At 46.4% G+C, this 19,829-nt stretch overlaps 1 protein-coding gene across 1 annotated transcript in view; it reads right to left on the bottom strand.

Annotated features, from left to right (window-relative positions):
• The window catches only part of LOC146809136 (IgGFc-binding protein-like), a 453,503-nt gene that overhangs the window by 20,998 nt on the left and 412,676 nt on the right, over positions 1 to 19,829 (bottom strand). The window contains exons 31-34 of the mRNA XM_085615950.1: positions 17,878 to 18,439; positions 15,236 to 15,828; positions 12,171 to 12,741; positions 8,526 to 8,725 (exon numbers count right to left, since the gene is read on the bottom strand). Coding sequence (XP_085472076.1) covers positions 8,526 to 8,725; positions 12,171 to 12,741; positions 15,236 to 15,828; positions 17,878 to 18,439 — 1,926 coding nt within the window. The remainder of the gene's footprint in view (positions 1 to 8,525; positions 8,726 to 12,170; positions 12,742 to 15,235; positions 15,829 to 17,877; positions 18,440 to 19,829) is intronic.

Raw genomic sequence — 19,829 nt, 5'->3', positions numbered from 1 at the left:
AGGGAGAACAACGAAGAGTACTGCCCCAGGACCTGGCGACAGTCCTCCTGCTGTTCAGGAGTTAGAGATGGGGAGAGAATCACTCCCTCCACCGACCCATCCTTTTCTTGAGACGCAAACAGATCAGGGAGAGGCTCGCTTTCCACGTCCTCTCCTCCGTCAGTCACCATCATCAAGATGACTTCGGGCCTCTCGTGGTGGGGTTTGAGGCGGTTGGCATGCAGCACCCGCAGGGGCTGACGAGGGGTCTTCAGGTCCACCAAGTAGGTAGCCTTACCCTTCTTCTCCAACACCTCAAAGGGTCCTGACCAGCGATCCTGGAGGGCACTAAGCTCTCCTGGTTCGATCACCCACACCTTCTGGCCAGGCTCCAACTCCACCGGGTGAGCGTTGTGGTCATACCACGCCTTCATCACTGCTTGGCTGGCTTCCAAGTTGTCAGAAGCTTGCTTCCACAACTTAGCCATTTGGCTCCGGAAGGCCAGCATGTAGCTCACCACATCCTGGGGGAGCTTTCTGGGAGTTCTTTCCCAGCCGTCTCTCACCAGGTTAAGAGGTCCACGTACAGGGTGCCCATACAGAAGCTCGAAGGGGCTGAAGCCCACTCCCTTCTGTGGCACTTCCCTGTAAGAAAAAAGTAAACAGGGTAGGAGGACGTCCCATTTCCTCCGCAGGCTTTCAGGCAGACTTCTGATCATGCCCTTCAAGGTTTTGTTAAACCTCTCCACCAGACCATTGGTCTGGGGGTGGTAAGGAGTGGTGAACCGGTATGTCACTCCACACTCCTTCCACATTGCCCGCATATACGCTGACATGAAGTTGGTCCCCCTGTCGGACACAACTTCCTTGGGAAAACCCACTCGGGTAAAGATTCCCATCAGGGCCCTTGCCACAACAGGTGCCGTTATGGTCCTCAGAGGTATTGCCTCTGGGTACCGTGTGGCATGATCCACCAGAACCAGGATAAACCTGTGACCAGCTGTAGTTGGCGGATCTAATGGACCCACAATGTCGATGCCCACCCTTTCAAAGGGGGTGCTAACGACAGGAAGTGGTTCCAGGGGAGCTTTCAGCTTCACCCCTGTTTTCCCACTGGCTTGGCAAGACACACATGTCCGGCAGTAGGTATCGGACGACACTTTCATCTGAGGCCAATAAAAGTGTGGGACAAGACGGGCGAAGGTCTTGTCTTGCCCCAGGTGTCCTGCCAAGGGGATCTCGTGAGCCAACTCTAAAAGGAAGGCTCGATAACGTTGAGGAACTACCAAGGCTCGTGACGATCCATGTAGGGGTGCCTTGGGTTCACTGTAGAGGAGGCCATCCTCCCAGTAAACACTGTAGTTCCCTTCAACGTTCCCTGCTGCCTGGGCTTCGGCCTGACGCCTCAGCCCCTCAAGGGTAGGGCACTCCCTCTGGCCCTGGCAGAATTCCTCCCTGGACGGGCCTCCCTCCACGTGCCACTCGGCCGGGATGGGTAGGTCCTCCAGGTTGGTAACGTCCCCCTCCGCAGACTCCTGGTCCACCACCTCCGGTGGCCTATCCGTCCTACGGGGTGGAGACGCCGAGGCAGGCTCCTCCTGTCCTCGGTTCTTCCCTTGACTGGCAGCTGGCTGGGCCTTTGTTCCAGGCTCCAGCCGGAATGAACTCCCTCTTCGGGTAGTCTCGGACCTTGTGCTAACACAGGCCCAGTCAGGTGTACCCAGCATCTCGGTGTGAGTCCGGTATTCCACCTCCTTCCAAGCGTTGTGCTCCATGTCATTGCCCAGCAGACAATCGACTGGCACGGCAGGGCTTACGGCAACTCGAAGTGAACCTGCAACCCCCCCCCATTCAAAGGGAACCTCGGCCACGGGATAGTGGCCTGTTCTGCCGTCAGCCATCGCGGCTGGGTGGAGTACATCGGGAATTACCTGCTCTGGAGACACCAGCTGGCTACGCACCATAGTCATACTGGCTCCTGTGTCTCTCAGAGCCTCCCCTCTTTGGCCGTTGATGGTGATCCACTGCCCATACTTTGCGGTATTTGCGGGCACCTGGATCTTAGGAACCATCTCCCGTTCTCCCAGGGACACTAAAGTGACACCCGCCCACTCCCTTCCCTTAGTTAAGGGCATCTCCTCCCCGAGCACTACACTAGCTACTCCGGGGGGCTTTCCTCCAGTGGGAGGGGGTGATCGTTTCTGACACTTCGGATCTCCTTTATAGTGTCCAACGCCACCGCACTCGTAGCAATGGACAACCCTTGGCTGCTGACTCTGGCCAGGATTAGGGTTTCTGGGTGGGTTAGCCTTAGAGGTGAATCCTGTTCCCTTCCCTTGGAAGTTATTTTGGGGGCCTTTGGAGAACTCCTTTTTCTTTTCCCCCCCCTCTTTCTTCTGGGGGGCGCCCTGTCCGGCCTTTTGAGTATCCCCTCCAGTCCCCCTTGTGGACACCCGGGTACTAGCCCAAATGTCCGCCTCCTCAGCAAGCTTCCGGGGGCTGGTCAGCTTGCTATCCACCAGGTGTTGCCGCAGTTCAGGGAAACATTTCTCGAGTAGGTGTTCCTTCAGTACTAGGTCAAACAGCTCCTCGTAGTTCCTTACTTCACTGCCCTGAATCCAACCTTCCAGTGCCTTCTTTGCATAGTCCAGGAAGTCCACCCAATTCTGTGTGCCCAGTTTGTGACTACCCCTGAACTTCTGTCTGTACTTTTCAGGTGTTAGTCCAAACTTTCTGATGAGCGCCAGTTTCATGGTGGGGTAGTGGGTCTGCTCATCCTCTTCGAGGGCCAATAAAGCATCCCTACCAGCTGGAGGCATGTACCTATACAATCCTCCTCCCCAATACTTCACTGGAACCCCATGGGCCCTCAACGAGACCTCATAGGCTGCTAGCCACTTGGCGATGTCGTCACCCGCCCCATAGCTAGCTACTATGTCCTTTGGCAGGTAAGGTTTGGATTCCCTGGTGATTTCTTGGTCTTTGCTGCCACCATTAGGAACAGTTGGTGCCCCAATTCTTAAGATCTGAAGCTCTATCTCTTTCAGTCTTATCTCATGAGCCATCCTCTCTTTCTCCGTCTCATGAGCCAACCTCTGTTCCTCCTTCTCCTTCTCCAGCTTTGCTAAATCCCATGTGAGCTGTCTTTTCTCTCTCCGATCTGCTAACTCCACGCTGGATAAGCCCCCGCTAGAGACAGTGCTGCCCTTCCTAGAAAGTGTCCTGGGCCCTGCTGACAGGTTCCCCACCTCAGGTTGGTACATCTCAGCCCCCTCGGGGTCAGGCTCTCCATCCCTGTCTTCCTCCTCAGCCTTGCTTTCTCGGCGTGCCTCCCCCCAAGCCCTTAAGCTGGTTTGGAGTGCACCCTTCTTTGCTCCTGGGGGACAGTACACCCCCTCCCGCTGGCAAAACTCCCTGAGTTGGGCCACAGTGTACGTTTCTAGATTCTCTAGTACAAACTCCATCTTGCCCACTCAGGTTAGAGGACAGGTTTTGTGCAGTAGCAATGTAGGGGGGTACCTTTAGTAATACCTCCTCCCACCACCAGAGTAAATTTGGAAAAAACAAAAACCCACAATTAGGAAGGCCGCTGTGAGAAAACTCCCGGTGTAGGCCTATGGACTACCCACAGTTATTGTTGAGTATATGTAGGCACAGCTCTATCCCACCACTGAACACCAATTTATGTTGGAAAACCACTCCCACACTAGAAAGGGTGGTGGTGGTCTTCCGGACACACTGTGGTAGCTTGGCTCGAGTGGTCAGGAAACAGGCGCAGTGCTAAGCATACAATATACCCATACAATAACCATGCGTGCATCCGTTCCAAAAACGACTCTACACCGTAAAAATTATGAAAATATTCTTTCTTTATCTTTTTCTCTTAGTTGCTGATTGGAAAAATGAATAGGTCAATCACAATATACAAGTTACAATTAGTGCAGGTCAAATAAATATTGGCTGTTTTGATGAAATAAATAGGGGTGATCATAAATAACAGGGCATAAATACAAGTGCAATATATACAGACAATTAAATACTTTGAGGCAATAAATACTGTACCAATAAATATTGTACACCAACAAGTCCTGTGGACCTATAAATATAGTGAAGCAATAAATAGGTAAAAACTCAATAAATACAGTACCCCCAATAAATAATTAAAAGTATACAGCAACACTCATGTAATCAGATGACACTTCAATTCTTAAGGGCTGATTTGGCCCAGGCACAGCTTGTAGGGTTGTGGAAGGCTTGAGGGGGGCTACTCCCTGGCTGGGACAAGGCTGAGGCCTAAACTGAGGTAGATCAAAGGGGGGTATACCAGTGCCCTGGCTTTCTCTCTCCACACAACCTCTCTAGGTTAGTCCCAGTTCACCCCAGGCACAGTCAGGTGGGTTTCAGCACCTCCCTAGCCCCTTAGAGCAGTCTCTCAGGTCTCCACAGGGCCTTAGGCGCCCTCTACTCCACTTACTGCCCTTTTTCTGATGTTCCGACGCCGCTGGAGTCGTGTCGACGCCGTGAGGCGGTTCCGGTTCGGTCTCGGCGGCCTCGGCACAATGTCTGTTCTTTGACGACGCCGGCAGGCGGTTCCGGTCCGATGTCGGTGGCCTCGGTTCGATCTCGACCTCCGATTCGACGGCGTCGGGCAGTCTCTTCACGATGTCGACTTCGGGCGGCTCCGGTCCGATGGCGCCCTCGGCTCCGATGACGTCGGCCGGCCTGGCCTCGATGTCGACTTCCGGCGACTCCGGGGTGCGATCCTCACCCCCGACCTCCGGTGCTCCTCCTCACAGGCTCCGGGCGACTCCGGAGTGCGATCCTCACTCCCGACCTCCGGTGCTCCTCTACCTCGGTCTCCGACGACTCCGGAGGGCGGACTTCACTCCTCCGATGACGCCGCTCGCTCGACCTCGGTTCACTTCCTCCTCGACCTCTGGTATTCCTCACGACCTCCGTCGGCGCCCTCTCACGACCTCAGGCGGCTCCGGGTACGACGTCTGCTACTTCAGTCAGCGCCGCTTCTCCACCTCGGGCTCCAGGTCTTCAGGCTACTCGACGCCGGACTCCAGGGAAACCAGTTCTCAGGTCAGAATCTTGCTGTTTTCTTGGTTCTAAGGCCTGTTCCTGCTGTCCAGGTCCTTAGGATAAGTTTCCTTTGTCTTCTTCCCACACAGGGCTATAGGCTGGGATCCATCAGTAGGGACAAGTGTCAAGGGTGGGTTTATGGACCCCACTCCAGGCACAAGTTTCCACCCCTGCTGCTTCACTCCTTCCTCCTTCACTGTTGTGCTCCTCTCTCTTCACCAGTCAGGTGCCAACTGCCAGCTCCAACTGCCAACTGCCTCTCTTATCCTCCCAACATTCTAAACGGTCTCCAACTGTCACAAAGTTCTGGAATCTCCTGGAATGTTCTGGAAGGTGCTGGTAGGTTCCAGTGGATGCTGGTGATGTCACAGGTGGCCACCATTTTGTGCTTCAGGCCCTCAGACAGAAGTTTCAGGGGTAGCTAAAATGGCTCCCTGAATCTGCAGCAACACGAAAAAGTCTGGTGGTTCCCAAAAAGGAAAAATTCAAACAGGGTTTGAGGCAAAAGTGGGACAAAATAAATAATGATGAGGAGGGACCACCCAAAGGGCTGACAGGTCTAACAGTATGGATATAGATTTACAAAGCAAACACAAGGAGATGAAGGACGGAGTGCTGAAACATTTCAAACATTCACCCCCAGTCACAGATCTGGGTTGAATCTATCATCGTTCTTTAGCTCACTTTGCCTCCTCAGCTCAGACCCAACTGTATGCAAATCATTCTTGACCATGTGCCTCATGGGAACAGTCCTGCCCAAACTGCCAAGCCAGGTCTTCCCTGAACCGGAAACAAGCATCCGGTGATCGGGTTCAGGGTAATTGATTTTTTTTAGTCAATATGTCAGGCCTACTGAGTTTATCATAACCTTTCATTATAAACAGGTCTGACCTATGGCAGTGGAAATTGTTTTTCGTAGTAAACTAATCAGGCTTCTAGCTGTTATCATTGGCTTGTCACCATAACTGACTTAGACCTAATACGTTCGTTGCAAGTCTTCCCACAAGGCAACCACCAGGTATACCATAATAAAATTACAAATATGTGCACAATGCAGTTGTTCAAAACAATATAAAGACACAAAGAATTACTGTCTATTCCCATGGTTTGCTTGGGTGGGTCAGCAACATCAAATCCAAATCCCTTGCCTACTAAGGTAATTATTCCATTATTCCATGTAACAGAATACCTTCCTACAGGCTTTAGCACAGTGTCATAACAATTCACCATTAATAGCCTATTGCCTTTTGCACATGCTATCACAATAAGTGAGAAAGGCCTATTTGGTTTATCATAACTCCCCCTTATAAAGAGATCACACCTAAGGAACCTGGCCTAAAATATTTTCAGTGTACTGATAAGGCCTCTAGGCTTTACCAGTCACTTTGCATTGCATACAACCGTGCATGCAACCCATTGTGCATGAAGCTGTAAAATTACAAATATGCACAAAATTACATTTGACAATGCAATGTACAACCCATCTCAACAGGCCTAACAAATTATTTTTTCAAAACCCTTGCGTACTATAGTGATCTGTGAGATTACATGTGTCCAAAAAGCCTTCTACCGCAAGTGTCAGAATGCGACAGCAATCCACTGTAAGAGGCCTACTGGATTTGCCATACATTTTTCTCAATAAATAGGTCAATCTACTACTTTCATAATAACTTTTCATGATAAACAGGCCAGACCTATGACATCTGGCATACCATTTTTGCACACTAATCAAGTCTATAGCTTTGGCTTGTCACCATAACCAACTCAGTCCTGTTGCACAGAGTGTAAGCTTTACCACAAGGTACCCACCAGGAATTGAATCATAAAATTGCCAATGCATACAAAATTACAGTTGATCGCACAAAATGCCATCTCTTCTAACAGGGCCACACAAGTTTCTCATAGTGCAAGTCTTCTATAGCCATGGTTTGTCAGAGTGAGTAACCAACACCCAAACCATTGCCCACTAAAGTATCTTTTGAGATTCCATGTATTAAAACAAACTGTCTGTAAAAATCCACCCATAAATGCATTTTGACTTTAACATATGCTTTTCACAATCAATATGCCAGGCCTCCTGCCTTTATCGTAGCTTTGCACGGTAATGAATCAGGCCTATAGCCTTTGTTTTTGGCGATCTAATTATGATTGCAGAAAGAAATGAAGTTTATGCATGTTTCTATTGACCGTAGCCAATAGAGGTCTGTATTTCAAAATGCCTGATGTCTGCCATCTTGCCCTGTGACACATGAACAGTTTATTTCTAGGAGAGTTGGAGTTCTAATTGTTGAACGTGATGCTAATTTCTTTCTTTCCCATGTGAAGAAATGTATTCTTTTCTTTGGAATCATTGTAGAATGCGTTAATGAATAGTGTAGTCAAGAAGACACCTGCAGCTTGTAACAAATGTACCTACTTTATCTAGCTGCAGATAGTGTACGTTTGAAGGATGCAAAGTGAAGCTAGTTTGGGAGAAAATCTTGAGAAACCAGCCGAGTATGTAACTGTATCATGTTTACTTTGTTTCAACCTGATTGGATAACTTTGCTGACAACTGTGTGTAGGAGTGTAAAATGTTGGAATGGTGCTTTTAATGTAGGTGCAGAGCTGAACTGAGTGGACTGAGATTGAGAATTGGAAGTAGATTAGAGCAGAGCAGGAAATTTAGAGTGCTTTATGAATGAGAGAACTGGCATTCCTTTCGTGGCAACCTTATACTGGTGAGTCCTCTGATATGTTCAACAAACTCAGTTGTGAAACTTGATCCATTGCGTTATAGTCCCCAAAATTAGCATTGAAGACAATGGAGTAGCACCGGGTTTCTAATGGGTGGTAAAAGCCCGGAGTTCCAACATTCCATTTTTTTCTTTCACAGCAACCGGTGTGAACAAAGGCCTCAAGGGGCCCAAGGGAATTCCAACCATGGCCTTTGTTCACACCTGTTGCTGTGAAAGAAAACATTGGAATGTTAGTGCTCTAGGCTGTTACCAGCCATTAGATGCCCTGAAGGCCTTTGTTTTACAAATGGGTGGATTCTGCCCTGGTGAGGTGGAATGTTCTAATAGCCTTGTTGCTTGCCTTAGCCATTAAAGGCCAGCTCCCTTGTTAAATTCCCTCGCCTTGAGCTAGAGCAGATAGCACTAGAGCGGGCCTTGGATGGCTGATATAGCCCACTACGGTGGGGTATAAGACTATAGGAAAATGCTAACACCGCTATATTCTAAAAATCTGGCCGAAAGAAGAGTGGGCATGGGGGTTCTTCTGTACTTTGAAGACATGCTAGAGACAGAGAGCTAAAGAAGAAACAGCAGGTGGCAGCTACATAAAATAAATGTGACATACAGATTTCTGACAGCTTGTCAAACGCAGCATTGGACAGTGACATTCATCCATGTCAAGCGAATGATTCCTTTCACTCCTAGCCACTGCGGAAGAGTTACAGAAAGGTGAGTGCTTACCTTAATGTACCTGCCGTTGTATACACATCCACAGGCCTTCCTGGGCACACAGCGACTCCCATCAAATGCGTGCCAAGTGTCACACTCACAGCCCTCATAGCCTCGGCGAGAACAAGAGGGTGACACCAAGGGGGCAGCACAGGTGTGTTCGCAGGTGTGCGTGTAGAGCTCGTAGTGGCTGCTGGCTGGACAGGTGAGGGCTGCAGAAGGAAATACAGGGTAAATCAAGCTTGGAATTTAGCAGCACAATAACTAATAGGCTGTAGCCAGTCCTAGGAGAGGTCTGGATTTCGTTAGAGACTCCAAAGCTGGGCTGGTAGAACGGAGACCCTGAGCTGAGCAGTGCGCCTCCTCCACTATGGTGGAGGAGCGTCGACCCCCCTACCAGCAGCAGCAGCTGCAAAACAAGAACAATAAAATGATAATAAACCATGTTTAATAGCGTTCTATTTGTCTCCTATCGTGGTGTCTTGGAGGTGGGGCCAGGGGATGACAGGCACTTAGGGGAAATGGTGGGCACTGTTATCAGTGCGCATGACAATTTGGCCAGCCGTCTCAGGACAGCCATACCGTCATGCTCATTGAAGCTGTCCCCAACCCGAGCTGTACTGCTAGATTGGAAACAGCACTCACAGGCTCCCAGTATCCCTGGGAGAGCAAATCAAGGGAGCTTACGCCAATCCTGAGGCTGCTCTCATGTTGTGAGAGCAGCGTCAGGATTGATCGCAGGGCAGTGTGATAGCCCGTGCCTGCAGTGGAGCCAGAAGAGCAGCGGTGCAGGGGAGTTCAGGTAAGATTTTATGTTTTTAATTTTTGTTCTTTGTTTAGTCCATCCTCTTTCCCTGCCCCGCCATCTTGCCCGGAGAGCAGCCGCGACTGAAGCTGAGCTCACATCCATGGTACAGATCATGTCTACCTGTCTACAGGTCAGCCTGGAAATTACTTCCTGTGCTCTTTTCGGCATTAAGGTGTTGCTAGGTCGAAAATTATGTTCAAATCAGCCTAACAGGAACAAATCACAGGGTAAGTGGCATAGGAAATGACTGGGTTGGGGCAGCACCAGGCACATCACATATATTTATATATACATTGCCCATTGTTCCTGAGGCCGCCCTGTAGGGTCGGCGGCTCCTGTGCTCGGAGAGTGGTGTTTGTGATTTAAATCTGGAACATGACCCACTCACTGCTACAAACCTAATGGAGGGAATGATTACAATAGCGAATTACAACGGCTGAGGAAGGAATTCAGAAGGGGGAACTCCTCATTCTGAGCATGCCGGAGGAAAGGATTGTCGAAAGGCCAACATGAAATACGAGCACTGGACTGCGTGAGTGAAAAAACCCACGACATCATTGCTTGTACCGACAAAGAACTGTATTTCATGCAACAGAGTATAATAACCAGTGCAATGCATTTTGGGAATTGTATTCTTTATGTGACTGTCACGTGATATATATATAGAGAGAGATATAGATATATATATATATAGATTGATAGATAGATATAGGGTCAGATTATCAGAACATATATTCATCATGAACATTCAGTGCACATGCAAATTAAAATTGTGTAATCCTACTCCATGCCCCCGTTCTGTGCGTGCATTTGCTGGTGTGTATATGCCCAGATTGCCCGAGCACACGCCACGAGCAATTGTTAATTTGCAGGCCTATGCATTTCTTATTCCCTCACCTTTGGTAGGGATTGAATTGTAAAAGATGCTTTGCTAATGATGGCCTTTTAGTGGCTATCCCATTGCCAGTGCTCCCATCACCCACTTGGCTGGACGGGTGCATTTCTTTCTGACGTCAGAGGGCACCTCTCCCTCCACTCACTTAAATGATTCACGGAGGTGATGCACAGAGGCACTTATCGAAGATTGCTTGAGAGTGTGTGCAGCACAGGCCGTCCCACAATGCTCCTTTGTGACTCGGGAACTAGAGTTTGTTGAAGTCTTACAATTATGGCCTTGTGAATATGGCCCCTCTAACCAGATCATTAGTGTTAGGCCCTGAGTGTTCCCTCCTGCTGTGACCCCAAGCAGGAAGGCACCATATGCTATGACTGGTTAGGTGACGGTAGTTCCTGAGAACATTTTACCTGGGGCATTTTTCTACCCAACTTTCATTACTAATGTAAGGTCGAGGCACATGAGGAAAAACAATGCACGCAACCACGCATGAGACCACGGCACTGACCAAGAGTGGAATATTATAGTTTACGCCGCATGTTCACACCAGCTGGTCCTCACTCTCTCGTATCCTCCTCCCACACTTCCCACCTCAATTTCCTGTCCTCTGTCCAATCAGGAGAAGGCAGAAGGGAGGGGCCTGGTAGGCAGGAAGTGTCCCAAGTTGGAATGGGGAGACTAAAACAATCCATCATATAGGACAACGCGGTGATAGGGGTCAGTAGTGGTAACCCTGTTACCATGAGGCATTTACACTGTACCTCATAGTTTACTGGAAAAGTCGGAAAAATATTACAAAAACAAAGGTACTTAAATTATATTTTGCACCGCCCTGTGTACTTCTGCACGAGCCTTTAGTTGTGGACTTGGGAACTAGTAGTTTTTGTGAGTTTTCGCTGCTCAACAAGAGCAAAACAATAAAGACGGCCTGTAATCCGATTATCTGACAGTTTAATGACATTTCTTAAATGAGGCGTTGCATATTGTTAGCACATTGGGCCCATTCATGAAGCTGTTGATAAACAGTGTATTTATACTTTTATATATTATTTGAACAGAGCACATACAGTCTGAGTTGGAACCTAAATATGGACTGATAAAGATAAGAAAATTATACTTTTACTGAAGAAGAAATAGTTAAGTCTTCGAAAAACTATTTGATCACCAATGCGGAAACGGATGTATGAGCTATATGTGTATGTATGGGTCTCTAATGCTGAAAAGAAGGACATAGGAGCATTTAGAGTGCAGGTTACAAGCAGAGCACCTGGAGCCCAGGGCTGTCATGGGTACGCATGTTTAATAAGCAACAAAGTCACAGGCCTTCTAGAGAACTTAACCACAGACTTATCTGTATAAATTCCAGGTCAAGAGGTCCTCTCATCCTGAGCGACTGTGGTAAAGCAGCACCACAGACCGTGCCCCAAAGATCAGACGAAACTATGGCTTCGTGACCCAGGGCTAAAGGAAGCGTATACAATCTATACCTCACTGTCTAATGTGCAGGAGGGCCGGACTGGGAAATCTAAGGCATCCCTGGCAAAACCTTTTAGACCAGCTCGCCCATTCCTCTCCTTGCTGTATGTCTCTTTCCATCCATCCATCTATCCATCCGCCCATCCTTCCATCCCTCCTCTTTCTCTTCTCCCTCTCTGATCACTCTCTATCCATCCCTCTCTCTACCTCTTTCCTTCTCTTTGGTCATGCTCCCTGTGCCTGCTACAAATCATTATCTCGAGGGGCAAGCAAAAATAACAGAGGCACCTGCAGCGCCTGAGGTTTCAAAACCATCCTCCAAGGGCTCCAGCCGAACGGGGCAATGACCCGATGGAATAAAAAGTGAGACCGGCCATGTTGTACAGTTTTGTAAACGACAGTGGGTGAAAACATCAGAAAGTGAGCAGTCAGTTGGTGTAACAGCACTGTGAGTCATGTCATCATTACATTGACTTACGGCAGGATGTAGTCTCTCTCCAAGCTTGGATTTCTGCTCCGGCATCTTGGCAAGCAGCCGTGTATGCCTGCAGGCTGCTACAGAGCGCTTCTTGGTCGTTGCTCAGCACACACATATCATAGAGGCAATAGTTGAAATAGTTGTTGGGGTCGACAAGCGTGTGGCAGTTGTGGAAGGGTCCGTCTGTTGCTGTGATCATGCCACACTTGGTATTTGCTGCGTATGGAGCGGTTCTTTCCTCGCTGCAGACCGGGCATTTGCTACCGCAGCCGTCGGTGCATAGAGAATCTTTCACTGGCAGCTTCCAGGCTCCACAGAACTCATCCACATTTGGGCTAGTTTTGCCACTAGGCAGCAGGAAGTCATCACTGGGATCATCATTAAAATTTCCACAGAGGCCACACATCTTGTCCTTGTAAGTAGTTGGAACCTTCACCTGCACGTAATGTGCTCCGTCATAGAGGACTTCCTCGCCGGCACTTGTGCGGACCACCATATTGTTTCCTTCTTGATTTATCATGACATGTCCACCATCCAAGGTCACGGGGAGATTGTATCGTTCTTGGTCAATCTTTGGCAAGACAAGAGAAGAGTCAAGAAAACAACTGGTGAATTAATCAGTAAATCAGGTAAACTCAGAAAAATCTAAAGTTGTTCTCAAACAATCCATGTGAATCAATACATATATGTAGTTCATTGTATGCAACACAACCAAAAGCCTAGCAAAACTCCAGAGAATTATTGTCTAGTTGTACTGTTGTTTGTCATCTAGTCTACATGCCTGACAAGTGCAATTTCCTGCATATAGCTGTGCCTTCACAACCTCTATGGAGTTACATATATTAAATGAAAAAAGGTTGATTATAAAATTGATTGTCTTAGACATTTTCAGGATATGTGCACAGCATCATATCCAATATCAATTGATAGACAGGAATCAACAAAAGTACAAAAAATTGGAAAAGGGTTCTGGACACAAATCTAATAACTCTCAATTTATCAATCCAGACCATGATATACAAAAGTCAAACATCTGTGTGTCTTTTGCTTTCTCATCCATGATATACAACAAAAAGGATCGATCAAAAAGTAATTATGAAAACAATGCAGTGTTTTGCGCAAGTTCGAAACTGGAGGTAAAATGTGAAAAAAATGTCATAATAAATCTAATTATTTGCAAGGAAATTAAAATTACAAAGAAGTAAATGTAATACAATTGTTTCTTAAACAGAGGGCCACTGAAACCTCAATGTTGTTTCAACCCCAGTGGCGTGATGAAGTGGTCCTCCTCAGGACAGTGAACATTAAAACAGCATTGAAGCCGGCAATCAGAAACGGGAAACTGGAGTGAATAAAACATTCCAAAAAATGTCAAGTGCACCATCTAATAACGCAGGCAGTAAATTAACAGTAGTCGGTTGGGAGGGACGGATAGTGGTGGGGTTATCAAAATATAAACTCTGAAAGTGGGAACCCAAGCGGGGAACAACCTTTACAACGCAACTTTTACAACGCACTACCATTACAACGAAACTGTTACAACGCGAGTGCATTGACAATGCAGGACATTACAACGCAAGTCTTTACATCGACTTGCACTAGATGGCGTGCTAACATTAAAAATAGTGTAGTTTACTATCCCAACACCTTCCCTACTGTTACGTGGACTGGAGTTGGAATAGTAAATTACACTTTTTTAATGTTAGCACGCCATCTAGTGCAAGTTGATGTAAAGACTTGCGTTGTAATGTCCTGCGTTGTCAATGCACTCGCGTTGTAAAACTTTCATTGTAACAGCATGCGTTGTAACAGCATGCGTTGTAACGTCATACATCCAACTCAAGCAATCAACCTTGCTGAGTGCAGTTAGTAGCTCGTTACTGGTTTGTCATTAGGATCAGGTTAAGTGACTCATTAAAATTATTTTTGTTCAATATAATTGATAATAATTATGGAAAAAGGTAACTTCGTTCTTTTATTTGAATTAAATCAATTGATGTTAGTTAGGCTAAAGGTATTCATATATTTGGTTCACATTTCAAATCATTAAGGGTAAGGGTTAGGATTGCTGTTTTGTTTGTGTTAAGATTACTTTCTATTTAAAAGAATCTAAAAGTAAAATGAAATATGGAAGTTTTAATATACATGTTAATTTAGGGATAATAATTTAACTTAATTCACAGTAGTTAACGGTAATGTTTAGGGTCGTCATAATATTTATATTAAGGTTAATAATTACATTTAATTTAACTTCATGCAAAATACATTGAGGAGAGATGTACAATGATATAATACAATGGATTGTGTGAAGTTTACTTTCATTTAAAAATGTCATTGTAGTGGTGGAGTTGATGCAGTGCAGCCAATTTACTGGACAAGGATTTTGTTTAGGGATTTTAGTAGAGAGCGCAATCAAGAGAGTCAACGGGATATACATTTTCTACAGATATTAGATTAACCTTAAGGCTCTCAGGTTTCAGTCCTTGGGGCAACAACCCAGCCTCTCTTCAGTATTGGCAAAATGAGTGCTCTTTGAGTATAACAGCATATGACGACAAGCTTCCTAGGGTATTTGCTTTAAAAATGCAACAAAAATGCTGTTCCTCAGGTTTGCCACGTGCTAATATAAACCACCTATCTAGTCATCAAGGTCTCAATCTTCTCCATTTGTTTTGTCTAGTTAACAATTCATCACACCGGGTGGATAGCTCTCCTTACTATTCCCCCATGTCTCCTTCGCCTGGGCATATCATCTGAGCCAATGAACCGTTCCAATGAAGAAACATCTGGCCACTGGAATTTGCTAATTTATGTCCCTCCATCCAATATGAATCATCTTGATCTTGAGAAATGTGGGTTTTCTCTGCTGAATGTGAAATGAGCAGATGAATTTTATCAGGATTTTCTCATGCAGCTAAATATTTAACCTTGCATTTAACAAACAGTAATAATATTTCTCATCTGTACACCTGCCACTCAGCTGTTTAAAAAAAAAATCTAACTCAAAGCCATTGTCTTAGTTGGAATGCTTATGATTGTAAATAAATGAGGGCACACAATCTTACCTTGACCATCCAGCTCACTCCCCTTTCCATGGTGATATTGTGGAAGTCCAATGACACCATCACCATCTTGGCGAGCGCCACATTGTTCTTTTCATGACGTTCATTGCCAACGACCACTGAAAACCTGTGTCCCTGCTGGCCACTGCAGATGGCCGCCAGTGTGTACGTGCATGTTCCTTGGTAGTCAATGGCACGGTTATCAAAGGATAAGTAATGTCGGTGACCCGCTGCCACACATATGCCGAATCCTGTGGGATGGCAGCCCTGGATCCCATCCACAACTTTGCACTCCTCATTGGCACCACAGGAGATCTTCACACATTCTGTGTTCCCACTGTCTGTGCACCTGCACCTCTCCTCACAGGTGGTGTCTGGGTAGAAGTCCTCTCCTTTCTGGTAGTACCTGCCCTTGTACGTGCACCCGCAGTCTGCAATGGGGACACACTTATCTCCGCTCAGTAAATATCCACTGTCGCAGAAGCATCCTTCGGTGCAAGGCTCCTCACAGCCAGTCGGCGGGGCGAGGCCATAGCAGGTAGCCGGACAGCCTCTGCCACACAACTCATAGTGACTCTTATCGGGGCATTTGGGATCTGTTTTAGAAATAAGAACATATTAATGGTAAATCTGAAGCAGGGGTTATTGTGTTTTTAGAAAACTATCATGCATCGCAGGTGGTAACGCCAATTAGCAGCAACAAATAATTCATCAAACACAGCAAATAACTTGTTTCCTCCATTAGGTGTTCTAAAATAGTTTACTTTATTGTGTGTATGGAAGTTAAATGGGTTTTCCCAGTAAGAAGTCTAAAGACATTCCTCAGACAATCCATAGATAATGCATGCTTTGGATCAGAAAACTAACGACATCAAGTTATGCACATGTGGGTCCAGTCGCCCGCACTCACACTGCTACTAAGGGTGGGCGTAGTTCGCGAAGTAGCACTTCGCGAAGCTACGCAAAGTGAAGTTCGCACTACGCGAGCTACGCGTAGCACTTCGCGAACTGCGAAGTAACATGTTCGCACTGTGCAAGATGTTGTTTTCAATGATTGCACAGTGCGGACAAGCAACCGGCACTGTGCAATCATTGAAAATGGCATCTTGCACAGTGCGAGCTGTAGCTTTCTGCTGCTCGAGTAGATTTTTACTCGAGCTGCAGCTTTCTCAACGCGAACTGGTAGTTTATCATCGCGAGCGGTCGCGAGCATACGTGACCCCTCGCAATGAGAAACCTGACCTTCTCGCGTTGGGAATCTCGCCGGGAGGTTTATTTTCCATGCTCGCGATCGCGAACAAGGAAAAAGTCTCGCCAGGATGTCATTTTGCTTGCTCGCGGTCGCCAACTTGACGTTGAGGACCGCGAGCAAGCAAAAAATTACCGCAGCACTACGCAACACTACGCTACGCGTGTTCGCACTGTGCTACGTGCAGTTCGCGTAGCGCGAAGTAGCGCGAACTTCGCAAACTACGCGAGCGTAGCGTAGTGCTTCGCCCAGGCCTAACTGCTACGCCGACAGTCTAGGCAGAGGGTTTCTTTAGACAGCTCATATCTCTTGAGGGCTGTCACACTCACCTTGCGCTGCTTTTCATTTTATTCACTGTTTTGAACCGCAAAAGTCCCAATTTCTCAATGCACAATAAACACTAAATGATTAAATGAACTGAGCAAGAAAATGTTTGCTCACGTTCTGCGGGGAGGGTGGGGGGGGCATCACTGTGGTCTGGTTGCAAGTGACCAGGTCGCATCCAATCAGATCTGACAGTGAGGTGTTCAGAATTTATGGAATGCACTAATTATTAGCTATTCCGACATTTTGGGGAATAACAGGCGGATTTTGCTGCTTAGCATTCCAAATTCCGCATGTCCCAGTAAATACTGGGCTTTTTCTCCTTGTGGAATTCTGGCAGGTTTCAGCTGACTAAATTCAACAGAGGGTGCGATCCTATTCCGTGCAGGCACAGGTCTTTAAGTAATCAGGCCCCCAAAGTTGTAATGAATTGAGTCCTGTAGGAACGCACTGACGTTCAATGGGGCAGTTACACCTATTTTTTCTCCACTTTCCTGTCCTCATTTCCCTCCTGTCCCTTTGCAGTAATCTATTTCTGTTTATTGTTATATACTTGATTTGGATATCAAACTTGTTATCGTTTAACTATTTCACTGTTTCCATTTTCGTGTCCTTCCTTGTACCCCACAACACTTTCTTAGGTTAAGTTTTAAACTCTCCCCATGATAGTAAAGGATGAGGCAAGCATCATTTTAGGGAATCTTCGATTTGACTCTTGGGGTGCCACCAAACAGTCTGCTTTATGAGTGTGACCCTAGTGCACACCCGTCTTTCAAAATCACCATCCCTTTAGTGTGCCAAGAATATGAATGACACTGCTGCTATGTATGTATGGAAGCCACACTGCGCATGTCAGAGAGTAGACTTGGGTTGCCTTCTCTAACTTTGTCTCAAGGTTGAAAGCGAGGCATATACACAAACAGAACACATACTCTTATGGACTGCTTAAAATATGCTTGATTAAAGAGTGTGGGAGGGTGTGTGTGTGCGCGTGTGGGTATGCGTGTAAGGCTTTGGTTATTTTAATATAAACAAGTGTCAATAGAAACATAAAATCCACTGTTCAACTTACAGCAGAAATGGTCTGATCTCCATTCCTCGAGCACCGCACCCTTGGCTTGGCACGCAGTGACGTAGGCCTTGATGGCATTGCACGTTGCTGATAGTTGGCCTTGCGTCTGGCAAGAGTCAAAGACACAATCTTGGAAGTAGTTGGTTGGGTTAATGGTTTCATAGCACTGGCTGAATGGGCCATCAGGCCTGGTGAGGATCCCGCAGGACTCCTCGGTCGTGTACGCTTGCTTTTGTTCTTCGCTGCAACTTGGACACTCTTCTTTGCACTCTGCGTCACATCCCGGGACATCAGCGACTTTCCAACTGTCTCCAAACTCCTTTTCATTGGATGTTATGTTTCCATCTTTCGTGGTCAAGTCATCGTCCGCGTTTCCATTGTTGTTTCCACAAAGCCCAGACACCGCATTGGCGTAGGTGTTGGGTATGCTGACACCGACCTCTGAGCTCCAATCAAACTTCAATGTCATGCCGAAAGCAGTCTTGATGACCACTCTGTCGCCACAACGGAATGCTTGAAGGTCCTCAAAGTAGAAAGGCAAACACGTCACAGTCCCATTCACCTAGGAAGGACAAAAGACATCACACATTAGTTGTGCTGAGCCAATTCCCAAAGTCAAACTTCCTGATTCTAAGGTTTCGCCTGCACAGCTCTTGCGCTAAGCTTGTGAAATCTCATGTATTTAATATAACTTAAAAGGGGGCTCTTTTCCATCACCGAATTACTGTTTTGAATGGTACAGCAGGTGCAGTGGCGCCAGAGCCAAAAGCTCAAGGGACCCAACTAAAAGCAGAATATTGCAAAACTTTACTAATAAACAGGCAGTCACAAGTGCAATTATCTAGCAGGCACTAGAGCCATTATTTCAATGGTGCTGCAGGTGCAGTGGCACCAGAGCCAAAAGTTGTTTGAACTCCTCTAAACCCCAAATATTGCTATATTTAACTACTAAACAAGCAGTCACATGTGTAGTTGCCTTGCAGGAACTAGGTTAATGATTTCAGTGGTGCAGCAGGTGCAGTGACACCGGGGCCCAAAGCTCGAGGAACCCCTCGAAATACCAAATATTGCAATATTTTACTACTAGGCAGGCAGTCACAAGGACAATTACCTTACAGGCAACAGGGCCATGATTTGAATGGTGCGGCAGGTGCACTGGCACCGGGCCCAAAAGTTGTCAGAACTCCCCTAAACACATAATATTGCTATAACATCAATTAATTCTATTATTTTCCTCTTTCAGTTCATTTTTCAAAATCTTGCTATTACATACACGCACTATACCATCAGTACTTATTGTAGATAAACATGTCAAAAACACTTTTATAGACTTGCTTTAACTATATTGTGCAACTAATCAGCATGCTACAACTTAGAACAAAAACCAGCTTATTATTAATCACTTACGCAAAACCTATTACACGTTGGACTTATTGCTATTTGCTTGGCAAAATTAATTCTAATAACTAAAATATGTACGCATATTAATAGTAGTACATGTGGTAATAGGATATCGCATGATTTATGTTGCTTATGTGACGTTTGCGTTCCTGTTTGGATCCTAATGGTGAGTATTACCGCTTTAAATGTCGCTAAAGGCTAGGAAAATACTAACACATAAAGGGATTAGTGAGGGTTTAACATTAGAATCTTCATTTCTTTGTATTAATTATTCTTTTGTGTTTGTTTCGCTTAAGTTGGCATTTGGGCCTACCTAAAAATGGCATCCGTAATGGAGTTCAGAAGTGGCCACCGTCTCGTGAGCGCGATGCCTACTGCGCAGACTCGGATGGCTCCGTGAACTTCCTGACACCCCGATTCACCGTGTTCCTGTTCAAGGATAGGAACATGGAGGACTGCCAAACTTCAGTCAGTAAAATCTGGTCTAAATGAACAATTGGGACATGCAAGCAAACCTTCAACATTGTTGCATGAAGGTAACACTGACAGAG

Source organism: Triturus cristatus, chromosome 7 (assembly GCF_964204655.1).
Source record: "Triturus cristatus chromosome 7, aTriCri1.1, whole genome shotgun sequence".
NCBI lineage: Eukaryota > Metazoa > Chordata > Amphibia > Caudata > Salamandridae > Triturus > Triturus cristatus.
Note: the sequence above shows the minus strand (reverse complement) of the source record. Positions and strands in the feature narration are given on the sequence as shown.